This window comes from Excalfactoria chinensis, chromosome 12 (assembly GCF_039878825.1).
Source record: "Excalfactoria chinensis isolate bCotChi1 chromosome 12, bCotChi1.hap2, whole genome shotgun sequence".
NCBI classification, from domain to species: domain Eukaryota; kingdom Metazoa; phylum Chordata; class Aves; order Galliformes; family Phasianidae; genus Excalfactoria; species Excalfactoria chinensis.
In genome coordinates, this window is record NC_092836.1 from 15785829 (window position 1) to 15810728 (window position 24900).

Below are 24900 nucleotides of genomic sequence, written 5' to 3' on the forward strand. Positions count from 1 at the left end.
CACCTGCTTTTTCTCCTGCCAGGGGGAAGCTTCCAGATACATCTTCCTGAACAAATTCCGCAAGTTTCTTCAGGAAAATGCTAGCAATAGAGGGGTAAGTCGGAGGAATAGCCTTTCCACAGGCCTCACCTGAAGAGCTCTCTGGCACCTTTGTGGTGGGAGCTCTTGCCCTTTTGGCTGAGCTGCTTCCAGCAGATGAACAGTTGATGCTTAGATACAGCATCGTCTTCACCACCTGGGTTTTACAGAGGTGGAAGCAGCTAACTGCCATCAGCACTGGGCTCCATCCCAGTGCTGGAAACTGGAGGTGCTCTTTGCAAACGGGTGCATGTGCTTTGAGCAAGACAGAATAGGAAGTTTCTGCCTGGGCCATGTGGCCACCAGAACTAAGAAACACCTTCACAGCTGCCCTAATGGCTGAACTCTCATTGTTGCCCTAGAACTTGACTGTGTTGTGCCCACCAGAGTACATGGTGTGCTTCCTGCACCGGCTCATTGCTGCCCTGCGTTTCTTCTGGGATGGCCACAAGGTGAAGGCACCTGCTGCACTGAGCAGTGAAGGTAAGGCCTGGTAGAGAAGCTAGCAGGACAGTTCTGTGTTTGGGACAGGGTTTGTCTCCTGGCACTGTTCTCCAGGATGCTGAAAACTTTGTGTTTCTCATGGGTGCTGGTGCCTTCTGCGTGCTGTGCCTGTAGGTCCTGGGAAATTCCTATATGCAGGTCTAACCCAGTAAACATCCAGACTTATTCTGGACAATTCCTTTGAGACTTGCAAACGAATATCTATATTGTGATCAATAGTTAAAGTACAGGGTAACGTATTTACCAATTTTCACAGGGATTTCTGTGGGATTAAGGAGAAACCAAGTAAATGCCAGTTGCTTTCCCACTCTTAATCCCAGCTCTACCTATCCCATTTCTTACTTCTGGCTTACTCTTTCTCTAGATTCATTAAGTGCCTTGCAGTACCCTATGGGATGAAGTGGACTCCAGCTCAGGTTAGAGTAGATAGGTGAGAGTTGAAGAGTTTACAAAGGATCTAGTTTACCCCAGTGACTGGGACTGGGAGGGAGGAAGAGCTGAGAGCCTTGTTGCCTCCTGCTTTGGTGTGCCTCTAAGTGCTTGTTTCGTTATGAAAGTTACCTCTGCTCAATGGCTTGTGATCTTGGGACAACAAAAGCAGTCACTTGGTGTAGCACCAGCCTGGGCCCTGGGCTCTGTCTTAGGGCTTACCTGTTGGTGCTAGCATCTTTGAGGGGTTCCTGTGTATGGGTTTGATAGGACAAACAAGTTTCCTTATCTACTTCAGAGGCATATGTCCCTCCTCAACTCTTCTATAATGGGAAGGTGGATTATTTTGACCTTCAGCGACTCGGTGGTCTTCTGTCTCATCTCAAGAAGACTCTGAAAGGTAAGCACTCTCACCTCTAGCAGCTTTACCACAGGTCCTGGCTGAAGTTCACCAAGGAGACATCCCAGGGAGGGAGCTGTGGGTAGTGAAATGTGATTAAATGTAAGGAGAGGAGACCTGAATTTAGATGTAATGTAAGTTACTCTAGAGAAGGCAGCATCCCTCTGGGGTGGAGTGTCCTTTAAGTTAACAGCTTACTCTTTATGTCTGTGATTTGGGCACTAATTTATCTTCTCCTGATTGCAGGCTATGTCCTGAGTGTTCAGTTGGAAAGTTTTTTTTCTGAATTCCTGTCCTGATTTTTCTTGATGTGCTTTTATTCTCTGCCCCAAACTCATTATGGTGTATAGTGGGGATAGTGGAGAGGTGCTGAGCAGTCAGGTCTCAGTCCCTCTCTGTGTCAGGGTAAACCCAGCCTACCCAACAAGCCCAGCAGCAAAGCCAGAGTGATTCCCTGTGGGACCAGGTGTTAGCTCTGCCTGGGTCTGCTATGCCAGCCCCCCTTGCTGCAGCTGTAGTGACGTGCAGATGTAAGATGGGAGACCAACTCAGGCAGTCCTACAAGGGTACATCTTCAGCCTATAGCTAGTGGAAGGAAGGGAGATAGCCTGCAAATACCTGCTGGGGAAGTGTTCTTGCTGCATCACAGCCAGGGGCTGGAAACTGTCAAAGTACTGACTGCCTGCACAGTACTTGCTGTACCACTCCAAGCAAGCAGTAGCAGCAGCCCTATGTTCTTCCTGGACCACTTTAAATCCAGGCCTATGGACAAGAAAGCACATTCAGACTTTGTACAGCATAGCCATATCTTCAGAGCAGCCTTCCTCTGGGCTGTGAAGGGATCCTGCAGTCCTACTGATAGGGGACATATCTTAGAACCATAGAATTGTAGAATCACTCAGGTTGAAAAAGACCTTAAAGATCATTGAGTCCGACCACAGCCCAACTAACAACCCTCCTCTAAATCATGTCCCTGAGCACCACATCCAAACAGTTTTTAAACACATCCAGGGATGGTGATTCAACCACCTCCACGTAAGGGGAGAGGTGAGCTGGGGGGAAGTGAGCCTGTTCTGATGTGGCATCCAGCCTCTCTGGCTGCTTCTCTACTGCTGAGAAGCAGGAAAGAGAATGAACCTAGGGCTGTGACATGTAACTTGTGCATTCACAGCCACTCTGGTGTGCTCTGTGCAGATGACCTGGCTGCAAAAGCCAATGTCCTAATTGATCCTGCGGAGCTGCAGGCAGTGACTATGGATGATCTTGATGAAGATGAGGAATCGGCAACATCAGCAGCACAGGTGAGCCACTGGTGCTGGGCAGCAAGCTGAGCCTCTAGCTTGAAAAGCTTTGTTTAGGGGAAAGCAGTGTCTGATCCAGCACTGTAACCAGCTCATAGGCAGACAGGTTAACAGCTAAGCTTGTGGGAGGTCACCAAGAGCCTGGGTACAGCAAGTCTGAACAGCTAAGTTTTCTCTGCACTGTTAACTATACCTTGATCTGAATGTGACCCTCTCTGTGGCAACTCTCAACGCTTACTTTTAAGGGAGGGCATGACAGCTGTAGGCACAGCAGCTCCTTGCTGTGCAGATCTGCTTGTCATGCCTGACATGTGCCTCAGATGAAGGAGCACACATTGGCTGAGCATCATCTCCCTTTCTAGTAGCCCTTGTGCATCTGTACCAAGATCCCTGTAGGAATAAGGAAGGAATAGTGAGCAGCATAACAGCTAGAACTCTTTCTCCCTTAATTTCTTCTCAGTCTCAGCGTCCCTCTGCCACCCTAGCCATTGGTGGAGCTCTTGCCAGACCTGGCTGGCTCAGCTCTCCCACCCTGGGCCGTGCCAACCGCTTCCTCAGCACAGCGGCCGTCAGCCTGATGAACCCACGGAGGCCTCTTGGTACCCTTGAGAAGGTCAAAGTACGCACTCTAAGTGTGGAACAGCGTACAGAGGAAGACAGTGAGTACTTCTGCATGCTAGCATGGCCCAGCTGGTCCCTGGGAGAACAGCCTCTTCAGCTCCCCCTGCTCTTGAGAGGAAAGCAATCTGTTTACTTACAGCATTGCTCCTTTGCTTTCCCAGGGCATGCTGAGACCCACAGAGTCCACAGTTAACCACTCTGCTGTCCTGCACATAACACTCTTGATGTTCTTGCACTCTGTATGCAAGGAGATGCTGCCTTGGCTCCTGTAAGAATAGCGTGACTTGGCAGTTAGTTTGGAGGCAGCACTGTTGTTGTTGGCCCCTTGGTGGGGCCAGGCAAGTCTCTGAAATGTGGCTTGGGTCTGTTAGAGCAGATCTGGCAGGTCAGCTTGATGCACACAGTGAGGTGGGATGCACACAGTAAGTTTGTGTGTCTAGGGAAGGAACAGTGTGTTACAGATACACTGCAGGGTTCTGGTCATTGGCTTGAGAGAGGTGCAGGCAGGAGCTGTGGTGCTAAAATACCTTGTTGAGAACTTCTCTCCTGTCTTGGGGGTGGATTGCAGTTGAAGGCAGCCACGGAAATGAGGGTCTCTTGCTGGGGAGACCTCCAGAGGAGCCAGATCAGCCCATCACAGAGAACTCCCTCCTGGAAATCCTGGATGGGATAGTGATGATGTACAACCTCAGTGTCCACCAGCAGCTTGGGAAGGTAAGCGGCACGTGCTTTGTAGGCATCCCTTCTCCCAGTCTCAGTTACTTCTGTACTGACTCTCTGTTTTCTGCTTGCTTAGAGACTGCGTGTTCTTTCCTTCTCCAAGCTCCCACAAGGGATCAGATTGCATGCTTTTGTGTGTAGGGAAAAAATGCCATCATGCTTTGTTGGAATCTGCTTGCTTTTCAGATGGTTGGTGTGTCAGATGATGTGAATGAGTATGCTATGGCACTGAAAGACACAGAGGAAAAAATCAGCCGCTGCCCAAAGAGAGTAAGTGTCTCTGGACATCCAGCTTCTTTCTCTGGTAGCTCCTCAGTACCTGGCAAAAGGTTTGAAGCACGGTGCATGATTTCCAACACTGGAGCAACTAATATTTTTTTGGGGTAGTAATTCATGCCTGGAGCTGGCAGCTACATTTTGTGCTGTGCCAACCCATTGTACCACTGCTTCAAGAAACAAGAGTGTCATTGGAGCAACTGCTTCAACTTCTCTCAGACAGACTGTGGCAGTTTGCAAACCTCCAAGTGCTGCTGGCAGCTTGGAGCCGTTCTCCTGAAGATGGGACAAGGGGTAACTCAACAGCTGTGAGTCGGGGTTTGGAAAGGTTTCCTGCCTGGAGGAGACCCTCCAATCCACAGCTACTGCACTTTTGTCTGAGCTGCTGGGACTTCTCATTAGATCTGGCGTTCATAGGCACAGTGGAGGGTTCAGAAAAAAACACAAGTAGGAAATACCCTGCAGTGGTGAACTTGGGACACTTATGTCCTCTCCAGCTGCCGGAGACAGAATGTGTCCGGTGATGCATTAAAAAAGTATCTCTGACAGCAGCTGATCCAGTGTCTGCATCAGGCCTTGTGGGCTGCAACTGAGGCCAGTAAGTGCTTTATATAGCACCAATTCCCTCCCCTTCCTCAGAAGGGGAGCTGACCTCTTTCTCTTCTGCCTTGCTAGCCCCAGGGTGGTATTTACTTTTGTGTTGTTTGTCCAGCCTTGGAAAAGCATAATATAAGTGGAAGTGATATCTGCCCTCACATCTCTGCACTCTTTTCAGAGGAGAGACATCCATGAGGAGCTGCTGAAGAGCCAGAAGGTCTTCTCTGAGAAACTCAATCACCTGAGCCGACGCCTTGCCTGGATAAATGTCACCATCTATTCAAAGGTGGGCAGAAGTGTAATGTGAGTGGCTCAGAAGATACTGAGCAGGTGTGCCTCTGTGTCTGTGCTGCTCAGCTCATGTCACAAGTGATATTTTGGCAGGTGCTGGAGCAGTGCTGATGGTCTCTGAGCCTTGTTTGTGCCTCCTTCTTAGGCCTGGACTCCCTTCTGCCCCAGGATTGGTCCCGAAGTGTGTATCAGAACACAGCCCAGTCTGTTCTGAGCTTTGTGTGGTGCTGTAGGCTTTTGCTTGGGGAGTCAAGTCTCTGTGGTGCAGATAGAAACATGCAGACCAAAGGAACATCCAGTTCTTAGGGCAGGCTGAGAAGACAGAGTAGCTGTTAAGCATTTCCCTGGGCTGTGCTGTGTGTCACAGGGAGTTCTCACTAATGCTTCTCTTCCTGGAATCTGCAGCATCCAGCCCTTAGGAGTTTCCTTTTTCAGATATTCTCCCCTTCTTTACTTGGCTCCCAAGTACTTTTATATTTAGTGCCACAGTGACTGTTTGCACAAGTTGGCATTGTCCTTGCATTCACCACCTTCTGGTGTAACATCTCTGGCCCAGCTTTTCTCACAAGCACTTCATGCTCTTACACTCTGCAGATCTCCTCTTGTGTTCCCTTGCACATTACCTTGCCTTGGCTATGTTTGTATGTTGTTTGTTCTGGGGGGTAAGCACACATTTATCTCATTATGCAGTACCAGCATATATCCCAGGATGCAAACAGGGAGGGGAAGAGCAGTGACTCCTATGAACATACCTGCCAGGCTGCAGTGGCTGAACTCTTTGCTTGTCTCCTCCATCGCTGGCAGAATAGGACTGCAGAGCACAGAATGGCAGCCCTCCAGCCACATTAGCATAGCCCTTGCTTGCCAGGAAATGCACCTTTCTTCCTGGATTCCTCTTGAAAGGCTGGAGGGCTTTCCCAGCACGTATCAGTTATCACTGTGGTAGCCCATGCAGTAACAGTGTTTGTGTCTCTAGGTGACCTGTTGTCACATTGAGGATGGGCACCTGCTGTTTGCCCATGGAAGTGCGTCCCCAATGGGCTCCAGCATCCTTGTGGCCTGCGTGCCAGGGAGGGACACATCTGTATGGAGATGTGTTGCTGATGGAGAGAAGGAGAGTGAATTTGCTCTCTGCCCAGCGGGGAAGTCCTGCTCTGTGCTGAGGTGTCAGCGCAGAAGAGGCTGCTGGGTCCTCTGGGGAATTCACCGTGAGTTAATTCTGAGCTGTGGGATTTGATGTTAGATGAAAGGAAGAGCAGAACATCCGTAGTTTTAAGGTAGATAATGCCATCTTCAGAACACCCCAGGGGAAGGCCATTTCAGCTTATTTTGCTAAGACACTGTTTATCTGTCACACTGTGGGTAATCACATCTCTCCATCCTCTTGGTGTAATCTTTCTTCCAACTTGGCAATACCTGAGATGATGTCTGCAGGTTGTCAGGTCCTAATAGAGTCAAACAAAGCTCTCTTTACCTTAATGCTGTCTGCACAATTGCTTATTGTAACTGTTAAGAACACTTGAGCTGAGGTGTGTGTCAGTGTGGAGATAGAGGTATCTTTAATTCAATCTAGTTGATTTTCACCCCTTTGCTGTAATTTACAGAACAAACTCATGTAGCTCTCCCGAAGATGATAGTGGCATCCTTTAGAAAAGCTTCTAAGCAGATGGAATCACTTATCTGCACCTCTGAGGTGTTGTTTTGTTTTGTTTTTTGATTTGAAGTGTATCTCCCTTCCATCTGTTGTTATGTAAACTGCTAGCGTTCATCATATTTCTTGGCATTGCAGGATATAAAATAACATTTCCTCTTCTTATGCCTTTGCCGGTACTGATTTTAGGAGCTTAAAGTTATATAGATGCCCTTAAATTTCCTGGTTTTGATTTAGGACCTCCAGAGCTTTGCTAGAGACATAAGAAGCCAGTGCTCCTCTGGATGGGAAGTGTGGCTGGGTGGCTGGCATGGAAGCAAAAGGCTGTGGCCACCCACTGCAGGGGTCTGAGTTGGTGTGAGCTCTCTGCCAGTTACTCTGTGTTAATTCCTACAATGGCTGAGGTTTCTTTCTGCCAGATCTATGCCAGGATTGCTGTGCCTGCCTTCCTTCAGACGCTGCACTTGGAATAGAAACTAATACATGTTTTTTGCGATCAGGCTCACGTGGTCTCATATTCCCTACAAAAGAATAGATCCTGAAGGGATTCAAACCTCAGTGAGACAAAGCCACTGCTGATCTGGCCTCATGCTGGTGACAGTTGTGCTCTGAACTGATTGGGGATTGCTGTGTTCTCCTTGGCAGGAGAAGATGCAGGATATCTACTGGCTACTGAGAGTGTGCATACGCACCATTGAGCATGGTGACAGGACAGGTTCGCTTTTTGCTTTCATGCCAGAGTTCTACCTCAGCGTGGCTATGAACAGCTACAGCGCACTCAAGAACTACTTCAGCCCTGTTAATAGCATGGAGGAACTTCCAGGTAAGGGGATGTGGAGGACTTGCTAATTCTGGCCTGGAAAAGTCTAAGTAAAGCCCCATCCTTGTGTTGTCCTGGTAGCTGGGCATCCCTTCTCTATCCTTCCCCAGCTGTAATGTCCTTCATTTTTTACTGTCTGTGCGATGTGGGGCAAGTGCTGAATGCTGTTCCTTGAGTAGGTGCCCACTGGTGACCTGTGCCTGTTACTGAGCTTAGGTGGGGTTCCTGTGCCTTGCCCAGAGTTGTCACAGTATTAGCTGTACTGAAAATCATTGGCAGCTGTGTGTTTCCAAGGAGGCATTGGGAATGGGTTGGGATGCAGGAAGACGTCATTGCCCTGACGATGTATGCCACTGGTTGCTGGGTGGGGGAATTCATGCCATGAGTGCAGGAACTGGGGCTGTTTTCAGTTCCTCATGGGACTTGGATATGGAGATGAACACCCACTTCATGCCAGGCGTCTGTGTTCAGGTGGATTCTGTCTGTGCATGCTTTTCCTGGCTACGTCACCCTAGCAGTTCTTAGGATTTCCAGAGCTTGTGAAGGCAAGAGCTGCTGTTCCAGCCAACAAGACATAGCTAAAAAGTGTCCATTAATTGGAAGCTCTGCAGGGAGCAGCAGAATTAAGCAGTAACAGATTTCTTGCTTTGGGGCCTGCAGACTGAACACAGCTTCTCTGCATAGATCTAGGGTGCTATTTGCATTGCTCACCCCCTTCTGCATTAGACTTCTTTCCCTTGTAATCTGCCTCAGTTGCTTGGTTTTTTGGTTTCACCTTTCTGAGTAACTGCTTCAGTCTGCATGGTAAGGCAGGAAACTGAGTTGCAGATACATGTTTTCCCAGCTGTTTGTTTTGACAGTTAGAAGGCAAAAAAGCTGCCAAGTTAGCTGCTGCAGGAATTCATCCCATTGCCTGGCCTACTGCAGGAACACAGGTCTGCACACTGGGTTGCTGTATGATCCCTGCTCCCTCATTCTCTTCACAGGCTATGAAGAAACCCTGATGCGCCTCGCTGCCATCCTGGCCAAACACTTTGCTGACTCAAGGATTGTGGGCACAGGTAATGCTGCTCTCCTCTTTTTTGGGGTACCCTCAGTTGCTCCAACTAAAGACAGAAGAGACAGTGGGCTCAAGAGGGAGACTCAGGGCACAGCGCTTTCACGGTACCTTTGTCTGCCTCTGATGTCTGCCCTGAGCAGAAGAGCACCATGCAGCTGGTTGTGGCTTCCTGGACACTTCTCCAGTTTTCCTGAAGAGAGCACTGTTGGAACTTCAGGCTTTGGCTGTAATCTGAATACCTTTTGACAACAGCATTTTTTTTGACCCGGTGCTGTCTGTAGCTGTGCGTTCTCCGGTATCCTCTACTTTGAGAAAGTGTTATCCTTCAGGCTCTCCCAGCTCGTGACTGACCTTCCCTCTGCACAGAGGATACAGATGCTTCTGTAACTGAAAACATGGGTCAGGCAGAAACCGCAGGGTTATTTAGATTGGAGAGGATCTCAGGAGGTCTCTAGACTGTCCTCTGCAGGGTCAGCTGTGATGCTGGACTAGGCTGCTCAGGGCTTTATTCTGTCTGGTCTTGAAAACCTCAAAGGATGAAGACTGCACAACACAGAGCCTCTCTGAGCAACTTGTTTCACTGCTTTACTGCCCTCATGGAGAAAACATTTTTCCTTATATCCAGTGTGAACCTCTCTTATTTTATGTCCATTCTGTCTTGCCTCCCACTATATACCACTACTGGTATATAACCACAGTCGTGAACTGCATCTTAGTGATAACCTCCTATCTTCCCTATGAACCTCTTTGCAAGCTACTGTTTGGTTCCCCAAAGCTTTCTTATCTCCATGCTGAACAAACCCAGCTCCCTGAGCACTTCCTTCCAGGGCACGTTGACTGTATTAGCAGCCCTCTGCTGAACTCTAGTCTGTTTATTTTATTTTGAGGATTTCAAAACTGGATGCACTGCCTGTGGTCTAATGAGAGCTAATTAAAGGGAGTTAATCACTTCCCTGGATCTACTGGCTGCATTCTTGTTAATGCGGCAGAGGATGCTATTGGTCTCCTTTTCTGCCAGGGCATACTGGCCCGAGCTCAGGTTACTGTCTGCCTCCAGCCCTGGGTTGCTCTCCGCAGTGCTGTTCTGCACCCAGGCAGTCCCAGCCTGTATCACTGCAAGGGATTCTTCCTTCCCACGCCTGGGAGTCAGCATTTGTATTTTCTGAATTTCATAATGTTCATGCTGTCCCATTTCTCCAGCCCATCCAGATCCCTCTGTCAATCTGGCCATTGAGCACATCAACTGATGCCACTAATTTGGCATCATCTACCAAGTGGGTTCTTCCTCAGAACGTGTCCAGTGAGGGTCTGTTGTTAATGAGGGCTGGTCCCTCCCAGCCTCTGGTGTTGAGGTGCTCTGTGGCATGCTGTGTGTCCGTGGATGCCTGTCCTAGCTCCTTCTCTTTGCTCCACAGACATCCGGGACTCCCTGATGCAGGCGCTGGCCAGCTATGTCTGCTACCCCCACTCACTGCGTGCCGTAGAGAGGATCCCAGAAGAGCAGTAAGTGCTGCCCTGCCTGTTCCTGGGGCAGGGCTGGGCTGTGGCAAGGCTTGGGGTGAGCAGGCAGGCTGCCAAGCACTGCAGGGGCAGAGGAGCTGCAGCAGGGTGCTGGAGTTGACCTAGGGAGCCTTCTTTCTCTGTTAGACCAATGTGTTTTGCTCTGTCCCAGCTCTGTGAGTTCTGCTGTGAGTCCAATTTGACCCCCTGTCCCCAGACCCTTTGCAGCTGACCTATGTCTTCTGTCGGGCAGGCGGATCTCCATGATGAAGAACCTCCTGGCTCCCTATGAGCAGCGGCCCTGGGCGCAGACCAACTGGATCCTTGTCAGGCTGTGGCGGGTGAGCATCCCTGTCCTTTCACTGTCTGGGCTTGGGTGGACACTGAGCATTTTGCTTTCCAGTAGCAGAAAAACCTGACTGTTCTCCATCCTCATTCCTCATCTCTTTTGGCAGGGCTGTGGCTTTGGATACAGATACACACGGCTCCCACACTTGCTGAAAACCAAGCCTGAGGATGCCAGCCTCCCCAGCCTGCAGAGTGAGTGGGGCAAGGGAGTGGCATTCAGACTTACAAAGGGTGCAGAGGGAGGGCTGTCCTAACAGCAGGTACAATGTGAGAGGGAGCGGCTGCTCAAGGAGGCAGGGCGCTGGACAAATTCAGAAGCAAGGAATGTTTTAAACAGGCTTCTCTCTTGGAGCCTGTCAGAGCCTGTCTTGCCTTTGGCTTGGCGATTCAGTTATCAGTGCTGTTGCCAAATGGAGGAGTTCCTCAGATCTGTAAAATCTGGGAAAGACATGTGAAGGAGGTAACTTTTGTGAGCTGAAGTACACATCTTCTGCTTCACCTATGCAGACTCTTGGCCAGTCTGGACACAATCCTGATTCCTTCTTCTGTGTAAAAGGCTTTGTGCCAGAATGTGCTGGAGGGCTGCTCAGGGGTTGGGGACAGAGGATACTGCAGCCTGATGTGGGTTGGGGGTGTGTGGAGGTGCACTGAATGTCCCTACTGTTGGGGAGAGCTGCCTGTCTCTGTTTTAATGGCACTCTTGTTCTTCTTCTTTCTCCTGTCCATGGGTGCCCAGGAGATCTCTCTGTTGCTAGTTTCCAGAGTAAGTTTGTTGTGTGACCCTCTCCTGTCTGGTGCAGTAGCTTTAGAGAGTTCCCTCCTTCCCCAGTTGTGTGTAGAGAGAGTCCTCTTTTGTGGGACAGAGGGGTTCATGCAGTGATCCCTTTTCTCAATTACATCCCTGGGAGGTGCCAGGGAGTCTGGTACCCACATGGCAGATACTGAGGCTGCATTACAGACTTGCTCTCGCTACCATTTGTGTCAGTGTTACCTCTTGGGTCAGAGTTTTGCTGCAGGCTGTGCCAGCCTTGGGTACCTCTCATCCTTGGGGGATAATGGGGAAGCCTTGCTGCACATGGCAGGGACCTGATGGTCGCCTCTCACCCTCATCCTACACAAGCAAGCCCCCAGGTAGCTGCTGTCAGTTCCAGGGTTGATCACCAAGATCCCGCAGTCCTGCAGAGCTCTGGGAGAGGATCAAAGTTCCTGAGATCTCTGCATCCATCCTTGGATGGCTCCGCACAGTCTGAGCACAAAGCGGGCTGGGCAGGCTGCTGGGGACTTGCTCCTGGGACTGCTATTTTAAGGTGCAGCTGAATCATTAATGAATGCTGGTTTCATTGAAGAGGGACATGGGACTCAGAGGTGTCCTTGAGATACTGCCCAGGAAAGGAGAAAGAGATGCACCCCTGCCTTCCCACCTATCTGTCCTCACCTTGCTGCAGTTGGAGTGTTGGCAGGGACAGCGGGCCAAACTGCTGAGCTGAAAGAAATCCCTGTTTGTCTGGGCCGGCTTCTGCGGCCAGCCTGAAGCCAAAATAATTGGCTTGTGTTAGCTTAACTGCAGGCCTTCACTGTGCTAGTTCCTTGCTCTCAGAAGTAAACCCTTGACTTTTTCTTGGTGGGAACATACCTAACCTCGTCTGCTGTCTTCTGCTGCTGCTGCCTTGCTCTGCTGGGTGTACATTGCAACGTTCACTTCCTCAGAAATGTTTATGCAATCTCCCTTCTTTGTCCTTCTGAACGACATGGAAAAAAGTGCAGCCTCTGAGCACTGTTCAGGAGGGTTTTTTGTAACCCCCTGGAGTCCCTGTGTGGCCCCTTCCCATCCAACGTGCTGCTCACAGATCCAGCACCAGCAGCCTGTTTGCGTGGGGCTCCCTGACACCTTGCATTACCAGTGGTGGGGTTCCCTGCATCCCCAGCGTTACGTTTGTCACCACTGCTCCATCTGCCAGATGGGCACAGGTACATCTGGATCCTTTTGAGAAGTCAGGTTAGTGCTGGGTGGAACTGCTCTGCTCCTCCTTCTGGCCCATTGCTCCCAGCTGGGCTCATGCCTGGAGCCCCACACGTACATCACCCAGGGCACTGACCAAGAGGTCTCATGAATAGCCCTGTTATAGATCTTGCCGGGTCATTAGCAAACTGTAAGTACATAATTATCTTCCTGTAATGAAAGTATGTGACCCTGCTTCTTCACAATCAGCCAGTAAGAACAGAACACTTATTGAATGCTTCCACTTTGTCTGCTTTATTAATTTTTAACTCTATCTGTTAATGGCCTCTGTTGCTGTTTGACTTTCTCTTATTGCTACTTTTCTAAATAATTCTCCTACAATTATTTCTATAGTTAAAGAAACTTTGTATGTATCCGGCTTAGTCCTGGATGTTTCCTTTTTGTCTTTTCCTTCTATTACCTCCTTTCTCCTTGTTTTCTTCCACTGCTGGCTATGTTTCATTATGCCCATTTTGCCCTTCTCATCTTAGCTTTTGTCTGTGCTTCTCTGCGGCCTCAGAGAACCTTCTAGCTGAGAGGTTTGCTGCAGCTCTGGGGCTTTCTGCCTGCCTGATAACCTTACAGATTGCACACAATTTCCCCCCACTTTGAACTTCGTTTTTCCTCCTCTGCTTTGCTCACCTTTCTGTGGGGAAATTTCTGTTGTGGAAACATCGGATGTCTCTATAACCGCTTGGGGCCACGCTCCGTTGCCCACATTAAATGTATTGAGATCATAATTTCTGGCCTTGGAAAACCACCAATTTCAGTTCCAATGACTGATGTTCATCTGCCATAACGAATGCTAAGCCAAGATCGAGTGGCTTTTTGTACGAAGGAGTTACAAGTTTTAGAAATCCTAATGATGCTCTGTTGCCAGGATCGAGAAGGTAACCACATCAACAGGTAACCATAGACTCCTGGCACTCCTCTAACAGCAAACGTGAGGGCTGTGCTCATACCCAGGAGGACAGTGCTGATGTGGGGAGGAAACCCCTCAATGCAGGTGAGGATCTTGTTAAATGGAGGAGAACACAAGGGTCTGGTTTGGTTTCTGAATACAGTGGTGTTTGTCCCTTGGTGATCTCAGTCTGAGAGCTCTTGCTGTGGCTGATGGCAGGTCCCTTCCATGGCTTTCAGCATGGTCACAGTGTAAGTAAGACTCACACTCCTCCTGGGAGCAATAAAGGCCAAACTTGTTCACCTGGGGTTAGCATAAAGCCTTAGAAAAACTCCATAACTCTGGAGAGGTCTGACAAGCAGCACCACTTCTTAATGCTCTTATGGACTGGCACAGTCTTTGCCAGAAGCAAGGAAAGCATTTAAGAACCTGGAATTGGAGGCTTGGAGCAGATTCACACCACTTATTGGAAAAACACCGTGAGGAAATAGCCATTGGCTAGAAGTCAGGGAAAAGCAAGTTACTACAAGCAGAAAATCATCCTTCAAATTGCCTTCAACTGAGGTAGGCTTTGGCTGGGCAGCTCATTTTGGGAACCATCTTGGCTTGAAGTGTTGGTGGAGGAGGCAGAGCTGCACAGCACAGCTGCGGTTTGCAGAGGTGGTGCTGATACTTGTGGTGTCTTTTTTCTGTGCTCAGGCTGTTTCTCCCAGCCCTCGCTCACAGACAAACCCCCTCACTTAGTGCTGTCTGCTCAGGGCGCTCTGCCTGCATCATCTGTCACCAACAGAAGAAAACAGGGTGGGCTCTGGTGCTGGCTGCTGGGCTTCTCTGCTTGCACCTTGCAGCCGGCGAGCTCCTGCGGGTCACAAACCACAGTTGTGACAAAGGGTTATTCCTTGAGCTGAAATCCTAGCTTAATCTCGTCAGAGAAAAACCAACAAAGAAAAGGAAGCTTGATGCGTGGCCAAAGGGACGAATTACACAACAGCAATTGCAAGGGGAGGAAAAGAGAACAAAACAATACATTATGCTTTTGTGCAAAGCTGCCTCCTATTTGTGGTTTGGGTGCTGAGGGCACTTAATGATTCCACCTCTCGGCAGAAACTCTGGGAGAGCTGGTGAGGCTTGGGGACAGTGGCACAGGGGCATGGATGGGACGGTCTGTTAAGAGAGGCTGCTGGGGCTGGAGCAACTACTCAGGGCTGTGATGGAGGCCCGAAATCATGGCCGACTGCAGGGGGTGAATGGAGAGCAGTATCTGAGAGGCAGCAAGAGGAAAGTTATCAAATAGAGCGAGCGAGAGCCAAGCTCCAGATAGAATTCTTCCTGTCATTTACAGTTAAGCTGTAAAATGTTGCTCTAGGGCACATTCAGTGCCAAAGGCTTACATAGCTTCAGGGGACCCCGGGCAAGGAAGCTGCAGAGGTGGTGAGTACATAAATGATCCATCTGGCTCAGGCAGCCCCTGAGCCATGTGTGGGCACAGGACATCAAAGCCATTTAATGAAATCCCCCCCCAGAGATGTGCTTTTGGCCAGGATCAAAGCCTGCCTGGAGTGTAATGGCTCCGAACACCAGCACGTGTCCTCCACCCCATCAGAATCTTGGACGCAACATGAGGATTTACAGAATTGTTTCTGCCATTCCCATCCAGGCTGATGATCTCTGCCTATCTCCTGCCTTCCCTCTCTGGTTCTGCTGTTCCCAGTGAGCAATGTATAGTTGTGCCTGGCTGCTCAGTCTCTGAGATCATGCTGGAGGATGCCATGTGTTTCCTTTGCCCCTGCTGCCCTTTGAGCAGGAGTTTCCACCTGCTCTTACTAGCTTCTCATAGGGGAAAGTAGTTGTGCTTCTTCCCTGTATTTGGGAATATCCCTGTCCCTGCTTCTTATCTGTATTTGGTAAAGATGTTCATGATCCTTTCTCCAAGCCCTTATTGTTAGTCTGTAGTTTGATCTTGGCTGTCCTTCCCTCATGCTGTTACTGATTCTGTAAGCCTCCAGCTGCCAGTGAGAGGCACCCACTGCATGTGTGCCCTCTTTACCCCTTTGCAAGGGCCAGCATCCCACGTGGGACTGACCATGCTCCCCAGCTGCATGGCCCTGTGGGTACGATGCCACGTGGGGACATTTGTGGGCTGCCCTGCCTGCCTGAGCCCACTGTAGGCACAGCCTGGCCCTGGGCAGCAGGAGGGGGCTTTCTAGGTGCCTCTCTCACACACACTGGCTCTGGAACAAGCCAAGTATCAAGCTCATACCTGCTCTTGCCCCAAATCTGTGGCCACTCTGTGTCCATGCCACTGAGCTGCCCCTGTCTACTTGCAGAGCCGTGTCCTTCCACCCTGCTGCAGAGGCACATGGCAGACCTGCTCCGCAGTGACCGTGACTTGGCCCCCAGCTTCCTCAACAGTGTCCTCAACCAGCTGAACTGGGCTTTCTCCGAGTTCATTGGCATGATTCAGGAGGTAAGCATGCTCCTGGGCTGCACAGCACTGCATCCAGTGTCCCACAGCCCACAGGGCTCAGAACCTGAATCCCAGGGCTGGGGGTGCAGCTGTTCCCTAGTACGCAGAGGAACCAGGCTGGGGTTTGTGGGCCTTCTTTTGGGAAGGGGCCTTGTTAAGCTGTCTCTGTTTCTTGACAGATCCAGCAGGCTGCAGAGCGCCTGGAAAGGAACTTTGTGGACAGCCGCCAGCTGAAGGTGTGCGCCACGTGCTTCGACCTGTCGGTCAGTCTGCTCCGGGTGCTGGAGATGACTGTCACCCTGGCCCCCGAGATCTTCCTGGACTGGAATCGTCCGTCATCAGAACTGCTGCTACGAAGGCTCGCCCAGGTATTGGCCTTTGGCAGAAGGAGGTTCCTCAGAGAGGGTGTGAGTGACTCTCAGCTCCTGCTTTGGGGAGCGTCGGCAGAGAGCAGCGCACTGCAGCACGCCCCTCACCCTGCTGATAGTGCTAAGCTGTGCCCACAGCGCTTTGTGCGTGCGGGTGACTGAAAGGGATGCCGTGCTCAGAGATTGCACAGCTTGCAGTGAGTGTGTCAAGCCTGAGGCCATCCCTGCTCATCCCACTGGGGTGTGGGTGAGAGCTAATGGTGGTTGATTAAGTGCCTCTGCAGCTGATTCCTGCAGTGCAGAAATCTCCATCTGTGGTGATGCTCTGTCACACAGAGAAGCACGTTGCTCTTTGTGCTTTTCCTGTGCCTCAGGGCTGCTAGGGCTGTCCCACTGCCATCCCCACCCCACTCACACTGCCTTGCCCAGCAGCAGCTGCCAGCTGGCTCTTCATGGGCTGTGGCTGTACCCTCTGCTTCCCGAGAGCTGCATGCACAGAAGCAGCTTGGCATCTGTAGGTGGAGTACGGATGTAAGTGCAAGGTGCTGACTTCTGACATTCTCTGCTTCTCCCTGCACAGCTCTTGAACCAGGTGTTGAACCGCGTGACAGCTGAAAGGAATTTGTTTGACAGAGTGGTCAACCTCCGCCTGCCAGGTGAGTGTGCATCAGCTCTCCATCCCTCTGCCCTGTTGTGAACATGCTGTAAGCCCTTCGACAGCAGGCACGTTGTGGCCAAGGTCATTGCAGAGGCGTGTGATCAGCAGCTGTATGGCTCTGGCCGTCCACAGCAGAGGTGGCAGCTGAGCTGTGCTTGTGGCAGGTATCTTGCTGGAGAGGTGCACTGACCTGACATGTTCTTCCTGTTAGCAGAGGCAGGCTCCAGGTGCTGTGTTATGAGCATCCCCATATTCACCATAAAACAGCTAAATTTCCCTGCTTGCTTGGCAGAGGACAGATCACCTTCTTCTCCTGGGGCTTGGAAGAGGCAGGGATGCTCCATAGGGAGGGCAGTGCCCAAAACTGGGGCTCATTAGTGGGGAAAACTCCTGTTTTTGTGGGAACCCATGTCCCCTGCAGCCCCCTGCAGAATCAGAGTCACAGCCCAGCATCCTGCCACCAAGGCTGGGAGCAGACTGCAGGCCCGCCCCACCTGCTGTGCAGCAGCACTGATTCTGCCTTTCACTTTTGCTTCTGTAGGACTGGAGAGTGTGGACCATTACCCGATCCTCGTAGCTGTGACAGGAATACTGGTCCGGCTGCTGGTGGACACTGATGCTCAGGGGTGAGTGGCTTTTGATTTCTGAAGCACAGTGTTGCTGCACATGACATTGCTTTCCCCATGTATATACCATGGAAGGTGCTGTAGGAGCAATAGGAGTGTGTGGGGACCAAGGTGCTTGTAGCATTCAGCACATTGATGGCCTCATGCTGGGGAGGAGGACAGCTCCACACGTCTTTGCTGACAAAGCTCTCAGTGGAGCCATGGTTTGGCTCCGCCATGCCTGTGGGCTGTTGGTTTGCATGTGCCAGCGCCTGCTTGCATCAGGCTCTGCAAAACAGGTTTGTGCTGGTGCACTCTGTGGCCTGGTCCTGCTCTCACCCAGTGCTGCCCTGCCGCCGTGCCCTGTAGGATGCTGTAGGGAGGGGCTCTTATGTCTGCCCTGTGCATCCTGCTTTGGAGAACATGGCAATCCAGGGCTGTGTGCAGAGCAGAGCCCCATCTGGCCACGCAGCTCAGCCATGCCGACAGTCTTTCTGCTTCTTCTCTCAAGGACTCAAAGATGTACACAAATATGTCTAATTATATCCTGCTCCCATGGCTGCTGCACCAGTCACACAGCCCCAAGGTGCAGAGTGGCTGGCAGTGGCCTTTCTGGACTCTGGGTGTGGGTGTGTTTTGTTCTGCCCCAGAATCCTGCTGTGTGGAAAGGGCAAACATCATAAATTCGACACCATAACTGCTTCCTTCCTCCTTGAGGGAAAGGAGGGGTGTAAAGCACCCTGTGTGCTGGCAGGACAAGAAGGCCTTCCCCATTCCCTGTCCATAAAACATATGTCCTAGGGCTAAAAGCTGTTTCTCTGCCCTCCAGCCCAGCAAACTTAGGAAGCAGGGTGCAGGCTGTATCCTGCCAGCTTCCAGTCTGCATCTCCCCTGCCTACAAAGCCAGTTGTGCTTTGGGTTGGTTACAGATGCTGAATGGCACTGTCCCCCATGTGTGAGCATGTGCCCACAGCAGCTAGGACAGCACGGTGACAAACCAGGGGTGCTGTACCCTGTTGTGCAGCTGGGAAGTGGTGAGTCTGAGGCTGTTAATAAGGGCATTGCAGCCACCTCCTTGAGCACTGGAAAGAAGAAGTAAATAAGAAGCAGGGGAATGGTGCAAGAAATTGTGTCCTTATGGTGGGGCTGGCTGAGCAGGAGAGGCACAAGGTGAGACAGGAGGAAGCTCAGGAAACAAAAAATTCTCTAAAACAAAATGCTTCTGCATTATTTTGCAAAGCCCAGCAATAATTCTGAGATTGGATACGCCACTGATCTATAAAAGGCAGGCAGGCATTGCAGAGAGGTTGCTCAGGTCAAATAAGATGTAGAAATACCAAGGCTGAGCATCCCAGAGACCCCCTCACTCCCAGAGCAGGGAGCGGGCAGCCTGCTGGTACCAATAGCAGAACTGTGGGCAGATAACTGCCAGGGAAGGAGAGCAGAGCACTCACCTTCCTGCCAGCTCTGAGCTGGGGATCAAGGCTGTGCCCTGCTTACAGGGTGGTCCTGCTCAGCACAGCACATTCAGAACCAGCAAACAGGGCTGCAGGTCTGGGAGGTGCAGTGGGACTGAGCGTGGCCCCATTGGGATCTCTGCCCGCAGTCACCCTAATGCAGGGAGGTGGCACAGCTCAGCAGCAGCTGGCGCAGAGCAGGCAGGAGGAGGTGTCCTTTTCCAAGGACGTGAGCAAGAGGATGATCCTTAGCGTGAAAAAGGAGAATTAAACCTTTATCGGGTTGGTTCTGTCCCGCAGGAGATGGCTGCTGTAGATCCAGCAGCAAGGATCCTATCCTAAGGTTCTGTCTACCAGAGCTGTTTACATCAACCCAAGATGAGACAGTCCTTCTTTTTCCTTTAATGCTTGCTCTCAGTGGGGTGAACAGGTAATAGGATGGGCATTCCTCTTCTGCAGAAGCACTGCCTGGAGGCAGAAATAGGAAGAAATTTATTCCAGGTCCCATTTGGCACCTCCCAGATTTCCAGAAATCATTAGCAGAGCAATTATACCGCATGAGTTTGATCAGAGGAACCTCTCCATAGAAATCACCCAGAACTAGACGTTAACCTGCTGGGTTCCCTGCAGAGAGCTGTGCCCTGGAGGGCGAGGACAAAGGGCAGGAGGACCTCCTGTGACCTCCTTGCTTGAGTGGGCTTTCTCTGTCTGTGAGCTGAGCCTGCAGTAGGTGCTGGGGGCTTTGCCCTGGGACAGCACACATAGCAGGGAGAGCAGGGCTCTGCACAGTGCCCTGGGTGCAGCTGGACACAATCTGATGCCTCAGCTGTGCTGTCCAGCAGGGTAGACTCAGCCAGGCATCAAGTCCTCCTATTACGGCCTCCTGGCACAAAAAGGGCCATTAAGCACAGGAATAGGGAACATTGCCCAGGCTGGGATGTGAGGAGACAATTGATACATGGTGTGTGTTAGTCCGAAATGCACTCCTCGGCTCTGTGGGGATGGCTGTGCTGCTTGCAGTGCTCAGCACCCACACTGCTGAGCCTTGGGGGCTGGCTGGGCAGTCCTGGCACTGGCAGCAGGGTGAGGAAAACCTTGTGGTGGTACCTGAGCATCCTCTGATTGCTGCTGGCCTGGGCAAGAGTGGAACCCGAGTTCATGCTCAACTCGCTCCCAAGGGGTGAGACTTGCAGGTGGGCAGGGTGCAGGATGGAGCCTGCCAGCTCACAGCAGGGTCTGTGGCAGAGCTGTTCCAGTCCCCACAACAGAGACGTGGCAGTGGTGGGTAGCAGCATCACTGATGGTGCTTTCAGTGCCCAGCAGTGCTAACGGGATGCCCGTGTGCTCTGTGCTTTGCCAGGCCCTAATGATCATGCCTTGCTTTTATGGGGAGGAGAGGGAAGGTGGGAGCTGAGCCTGGAGCTGCTCTGAATCACTGGGACCATGCCAGGGACCTGGGCAGCCTCCAGCCAGTATCATCCCCCCGTTTGTCTGCTAAATAATTGAGCAGATTTTCTATTAAGCCTCCTTTGGAGTAAGCTAATGGAGCTGTGTTGGCCAGGTCTTGCATAATGATCCTGATGAGAGCAAGCGACAGGGGAAAGGGCAGTGCCCGAAGGTTCTCTGCAGGTATCCGTGTGCGAGGGGACACAGTTGGTGGCAGTGGGGCTCTGGTTTGGAGGGCTGGGACGTGTGCAGGTGTTCGGTGGGTTCGTTGGCAGCACAGCCCTGGTGGAGCCTTGAGTGCCACCCAAAAGGTGGGGAGGACAGAGGGAAGCACTGTGGTCACCTGGTTATGGGCTGCTTCACTCAGTGCACCCTGGGCAGGGGGTGCAGAGTCTGGGGTCTGTTGTGCCCTGTGGGGCTGGCACAGGCTGGGGCACCAGGCTTTGCTGCCAGTGTCTCTTTAGAAGTCCAGGAGCGTGATAAGGGAGGGGCCCAGGTGCAACCAGCCCCAGTGGTGGGAGGGTAGGAGAGGACCAAGATGTGGAGCATGGGGGATGGATGATCCTTGGTCCCCGCACATCCATGGTGCTGTGCTGTGTGCCAACCCTTGGTGTGGCAGCCAGCCGGGCCAGAGTGATGCAGGAGGGGATGGTGGTGATGGAGACCATCTGCTGCATTTCCAGCCCTGCCTGTTAGGGAGGCCATGCTCATGGCTGTGCTTTCCCTGGCTGAGATTTGCCATTCAAGCTGCCTGAAGGGCTGCTTTGGGCATTCCAGCACCTCCCTGGAGCAGCACTGTGGGGCCAAGTCCTTTCCTGGCACCAGAATGGTGTGACACACTGCAATGGGGTTTTCCTGGGAAACACGGAGCCCTTGTGACAGCACTGGAACAGCCACATCCACAGCACTGTGGGATGGGGTTGGGCAGCTGCAGGGAGCAGCAGGCCCATTGCTTTGGGGTGGATGGCACCATCCCCTCACTTTAGCACCTCTCTGGAATGCTTTTCCAGAACCTGAGGTGAAGCATCAGCATGCTGCTGTGGTGCAGCAGCCAGATCCCTCAGCAGAGAATGGCTTTGCACAACACAAAAGCAGAGGCATAGGATTCACGTTAGAAGGGGCAAACCTGTATCCCCTTCAGTGGGATCCCTGCATGGGAGCAGAGCCAGGGGACAGTACCACCACAACTCTGTCCCCAAGGGACAGGGCATCACTTTGCAACCCTCCCCACACCAAAGCTCCATACCAGCCCCAGCAGCAGCCAGTGTGGCCTCTCAGCATCCCAGTCTCATCAGCAGTGCTGTGCTAACAGGAGGGGACAGCGGGTGTGGGCAGCGAGGGCAGGGCCGGCAGCAGCTGTCAGTCCCCATCCCTCGCCAAACAGTGGCTGCAGGGCTGATGGCAAAGGGCTACATGAGGTCGGTGTCAGGTGGTGATCCCGAGTGCTTTGGGCAGGGCTGACTTTGTGCTGGAAATAAGCTGCTTGTTTTTGTGCTGGAAGAGTGGAAGGACAGGCAGGAGTTGTGCTCTCATGGTGACTGTGCAGGGGTGGTGATGTCCCTCTGCGTGGTCCCGTGTCCCTCTGTGATCCCCCCAGTCCATTAGGGGAGACTTTGCAATGTCAGGGCTGGCCTGCTCCTGAGCAAGCAGCAATCCCAGCCCTCTGAATGCTGCTGGTTCCCGAATGTGCTGTGTGCTGCTGGTGCTGCCCCCTCCCCACCTCACAGATGTCACCTCCTGGGGGCAAGTGACCAGGAGCTGCCCAGCCCTTAACACTGCATGTCACATCAATCCCGTGCAGATCATGGGGGTCCTGCAGCCCCCAGCCCGGCCACCCCACTGTGAGGGCAAGAAGACACGCAGCCCAGCATGAGCTTAAAAAAATAGGCATTTTTTATTCAAATGTAACTGGAGAGTGATGGCCCGAGAGAGGAGAGCATTACTCACATTTATCGACAGGCTTATTAGATTACTGCCTCAATAGCTGTGCTCGAGCAGCGCACGTCCATCTCAAGGAGAAGCAGCGAGCGCGGGCGGTGCGGGAGACCTCAGCGTCCTTGGTGGCACGGGGAGCTGCGAGCAGCGCTGCGTCAGTCACCTCCTGGTGCCCGACATCACTATGTACAGCTTCGGGGGTGCTCAGAGGCAAGAGCATGCGATGTTTGCTTGGCTGGGTGCTGAGCCCCCTCTTCCCCAGGCGGTCCCCCCAGTGGATGTGTGGGGCCACAGGACCACGCTCCCTCCATTCCGAGTGGCTGGGGACAGTGGCGTGGCCATCCCTGAGAGCCCCTGAGGACAGCGCTGGGGGGATTAGGCTGGGAGCTCTGGGCTGGATCTTGCACACCCACAGCCATAGCCCTGGCTGCCCAGACAGAACAGGGACCGCAGGCATGCTGAGTCCTTCAGTGTTGCCCTTGTGCCAGCAGCTGAAGCGGTACAGGTGGTGCGGACCCCCCTCCCGTAGTCAGGCTGAGCACTGGGACTCAGCACTGCTCTGAGCAGGAGGAGAACAGCTGAGCCCTACTACGACACGATGGGGGTGTCCGAAAAGACGGAGCTGATGGACTCGGTGTCCGAGCGCAGCTGCAGCACCTTGGGGTGCCTGCCGTCAGGGAGGGCCTCGCCGGGCACCGGGCACTCCTTGCCATCCAGCGCCTCGCGGGTGGGCTCCAGGAAGGCCACGTGCTTGCTGGCCCTGCGGCTGGGCCCATCGGTGGCGGGTGGCGTGGTGCTGAGGATGGAGGACTGTGCACTGCACTCCTGCGGCGGGCTGGGGGGGGCCGTCCTGCAGCACGGCGGGCAGCGGCACGGTGTCACAAACAGGTAGACGAGCACCAGCAGCAGGCTGACGATGCAGCCCAGCAGCGTGGTCAGGCCGGTGCTGAAGGCCTCCCCGTCCGGCTTGGAGTAATGCACCGTCACGTTGACCTCGCACAGCCGGCTGACGTTGCGGGGGCCGCTGATGGCCAAGCAGACGTAGATCCCCGAGTGCCAGGGCCGGGCGGATGCGATGCGCAGGCTGCCGTTGTGGAACACCTCGACGGAGCGGTTGGCGTTCCCCGGGGGCCGGATGGGCTCGTGGTGCGGCAAGATCCACATGTAGGTGGCGTGGGGCAGGCTGGCGTTGCAGGCCAGCAGCAGCACCTGGCCCACCGTCACCGGGAAAGGCACGGGCTGCGCGGGGTCTGGCTCGGCTGAGCAGTTCTCAAACAGGTGGCTGTACTTGAGGAGCTTGATCAGGGAGCGCGGCACGGCGTCGGACACCTTGCAGGTGTGCTCCTCAAAGAAATCCCGCACCGAGCTGAACCCACGCTGCCTCCAGTGCTGCAGCATCAGGTAGAGCGGGCAGCTGCAGCGCACGGGGTTGTTGTGCAGGTAGAGGCCGTTGCGGACGTGCTCGGGCAGCGCCGCCAGCTCCTCCACGGGCAGGCTGTGCAGGCTGTTGGAGGACAGGTCCAGCGTGCGCAGGCTGAAGTTGCCCAGGCCCTGCACCGCGTGGAAGGGGAAGGAGGTGAGGTTGTTCCAGCTCAGGTACACCTTCCTCAGCCCGCTCAGCTTGGCGAAGGCGTTCTCGTCCACCCGCGCGATGCGGTTGTTGTAGAGCAGCAGCTCCTCCAGGCTCACCAGCTCCTCGAAGTAGTGCGTCTCGACGGCGCGCAGGCGGTTGGAGGACATGTCGAGGTGCCGCAGGCGGGACGCGTTGTGGAAGGCGCGCGGGGACAGCTCTCCGATCTGGTTGTGGCCGACGTGCAGGGCCTCGAGGTGCGGCAGCGCGGCCAGCCAGCCGTCCTGCAGCTGGCTCAGCGCGTTGTGGCTCAGGTCCAGCGTGGTGGCGGTGGGCGGCAGAGCGCGGGGCACGCGCTGCAGGGTCTGCCGGCTGCAGCTCAGCAGGTCGGAGGTGCAGATACAGGCGGGGGGGCAGCCGCGGGGCGGCGAGGAGCGCGCGGGGCACAGCTGGAGCAGCAGCAGCAGCCACAGCTCCGCGGGCGCACGCGGGGCCATGGCGCCGCTCGGCAGCCCCGGGGCGGCGGGGGCTCGGCGGGGCCGTGCCGCCCTACCGGGTGCTGGCGGATCCCGACCGGAGCCGCGGGGCCGGAGCGGAGCTAAGGGGCGGCATGGCCCCTCACGCGGAGCCGCTCCCCGGCCGGCCGCGCGCTGCCGGAGGACCGCATCCAGCGCGGGGTGCCGCCGTGCTCCGCTGCTCCCCCAACGCCGCGCGTCCCCGGAGCGCCAAGTTTCTCAGGGCTCGGCACCGCGCATCCCCACGCCCGGCCGCCTCCCGGGTAGCACCTCCCGGCGGCCGCCCGCTCGCCCCTATTTACGTGCTGGCGATGCGCAGCGTGGGGGCCGGGCGGGAGCCCATTGGTCCCGGCGCGGGGAGTGGTGGCCGCGGTGGCCGGGCG

The 24900-nt window shown here is 53.5% G+C and overlaps 2 protein-coding genes across 2 annotated transcripts in view; one reads left to right on the plus strand and one right to left on the minus strand.

Annotated features, from left to right (window-relative positions):
• Positions 1-24900, plus strand: part of RNF123 (ring finger protein 123) — a 41168-nt gene that overhangs the window by 14248 nt on the left and 2020 nt on the right. Inside the window, exons 19-35 of the mRNA XM_072347855.1 lie at positions 23-94; positions 441-561; positions 1310-1411; positions 2606-2712; positions 3173-3371; positions 3902-4047; positions 4240-4323; positions 5105-5212; positions 7514-7691; positions 8675-8749; positions 10164-10251; positions 10502-10589; positions 10704-10788; positions 15824-15963; positions 16143-16331; positions 16912-16987; positions 17531-17615. Of these exons, the coding sequence (XP_072203956.1) occupies positions 23-94; positions 441-561; positions 1310-1411; positions 2606-2712; positions 3173-3371; positions 3902-4047; positions 4240-4323; positions 5105-5212; positions 7514-7691; positions 8675-8749; positions 10164-10251; positions 10502-10589; positions 10704-10788; positions 15824-15963; positions 16143-16331; positions 16912-16987; positions 17531-17615 (1943 nt within the window). The remainder of the gene's footprint in view (positions 1-22; positions 95-440; positions 562-1309; positions 1412-2605; positions 2713-3172; positions 3372-3901; positions 4048-4239; positions 4324-5104; positions 5213-7513; positions 7692-8674; positions 8750-10163; positions 10252-10501; positions 10590-10703; positions 10789-15823; positions 15964-16142; positions 16332-16911; positions 16988-17530; positions 17616-24900) is intronic.
• Positions 22425-24631, minus strand: AMIGO3 (adhesion molecule with Ig like domain 3). The gene has a single exon (XM_072347856.1). The coding sequence runs from the start codon at positions 24497-24499 to the stop codon at positions 23021-23023; it is 1479 nt and encodes a 492-aa protein (XP_072203957.1). The 5' UTR covers positions 24500-24631; the 3' UTR covers positions 22425-23020.

Bases quoted from the DNA above. Each gene is read 5' to 3' on its own strand.
- AMIGO3 (XM_072347856.1), bottom strand. From the start codon at position 24,499: ATGGCCCCGCGTGCGCCCGCGGAGCTGTGGCTGCTGCTGCTGCTCCAG.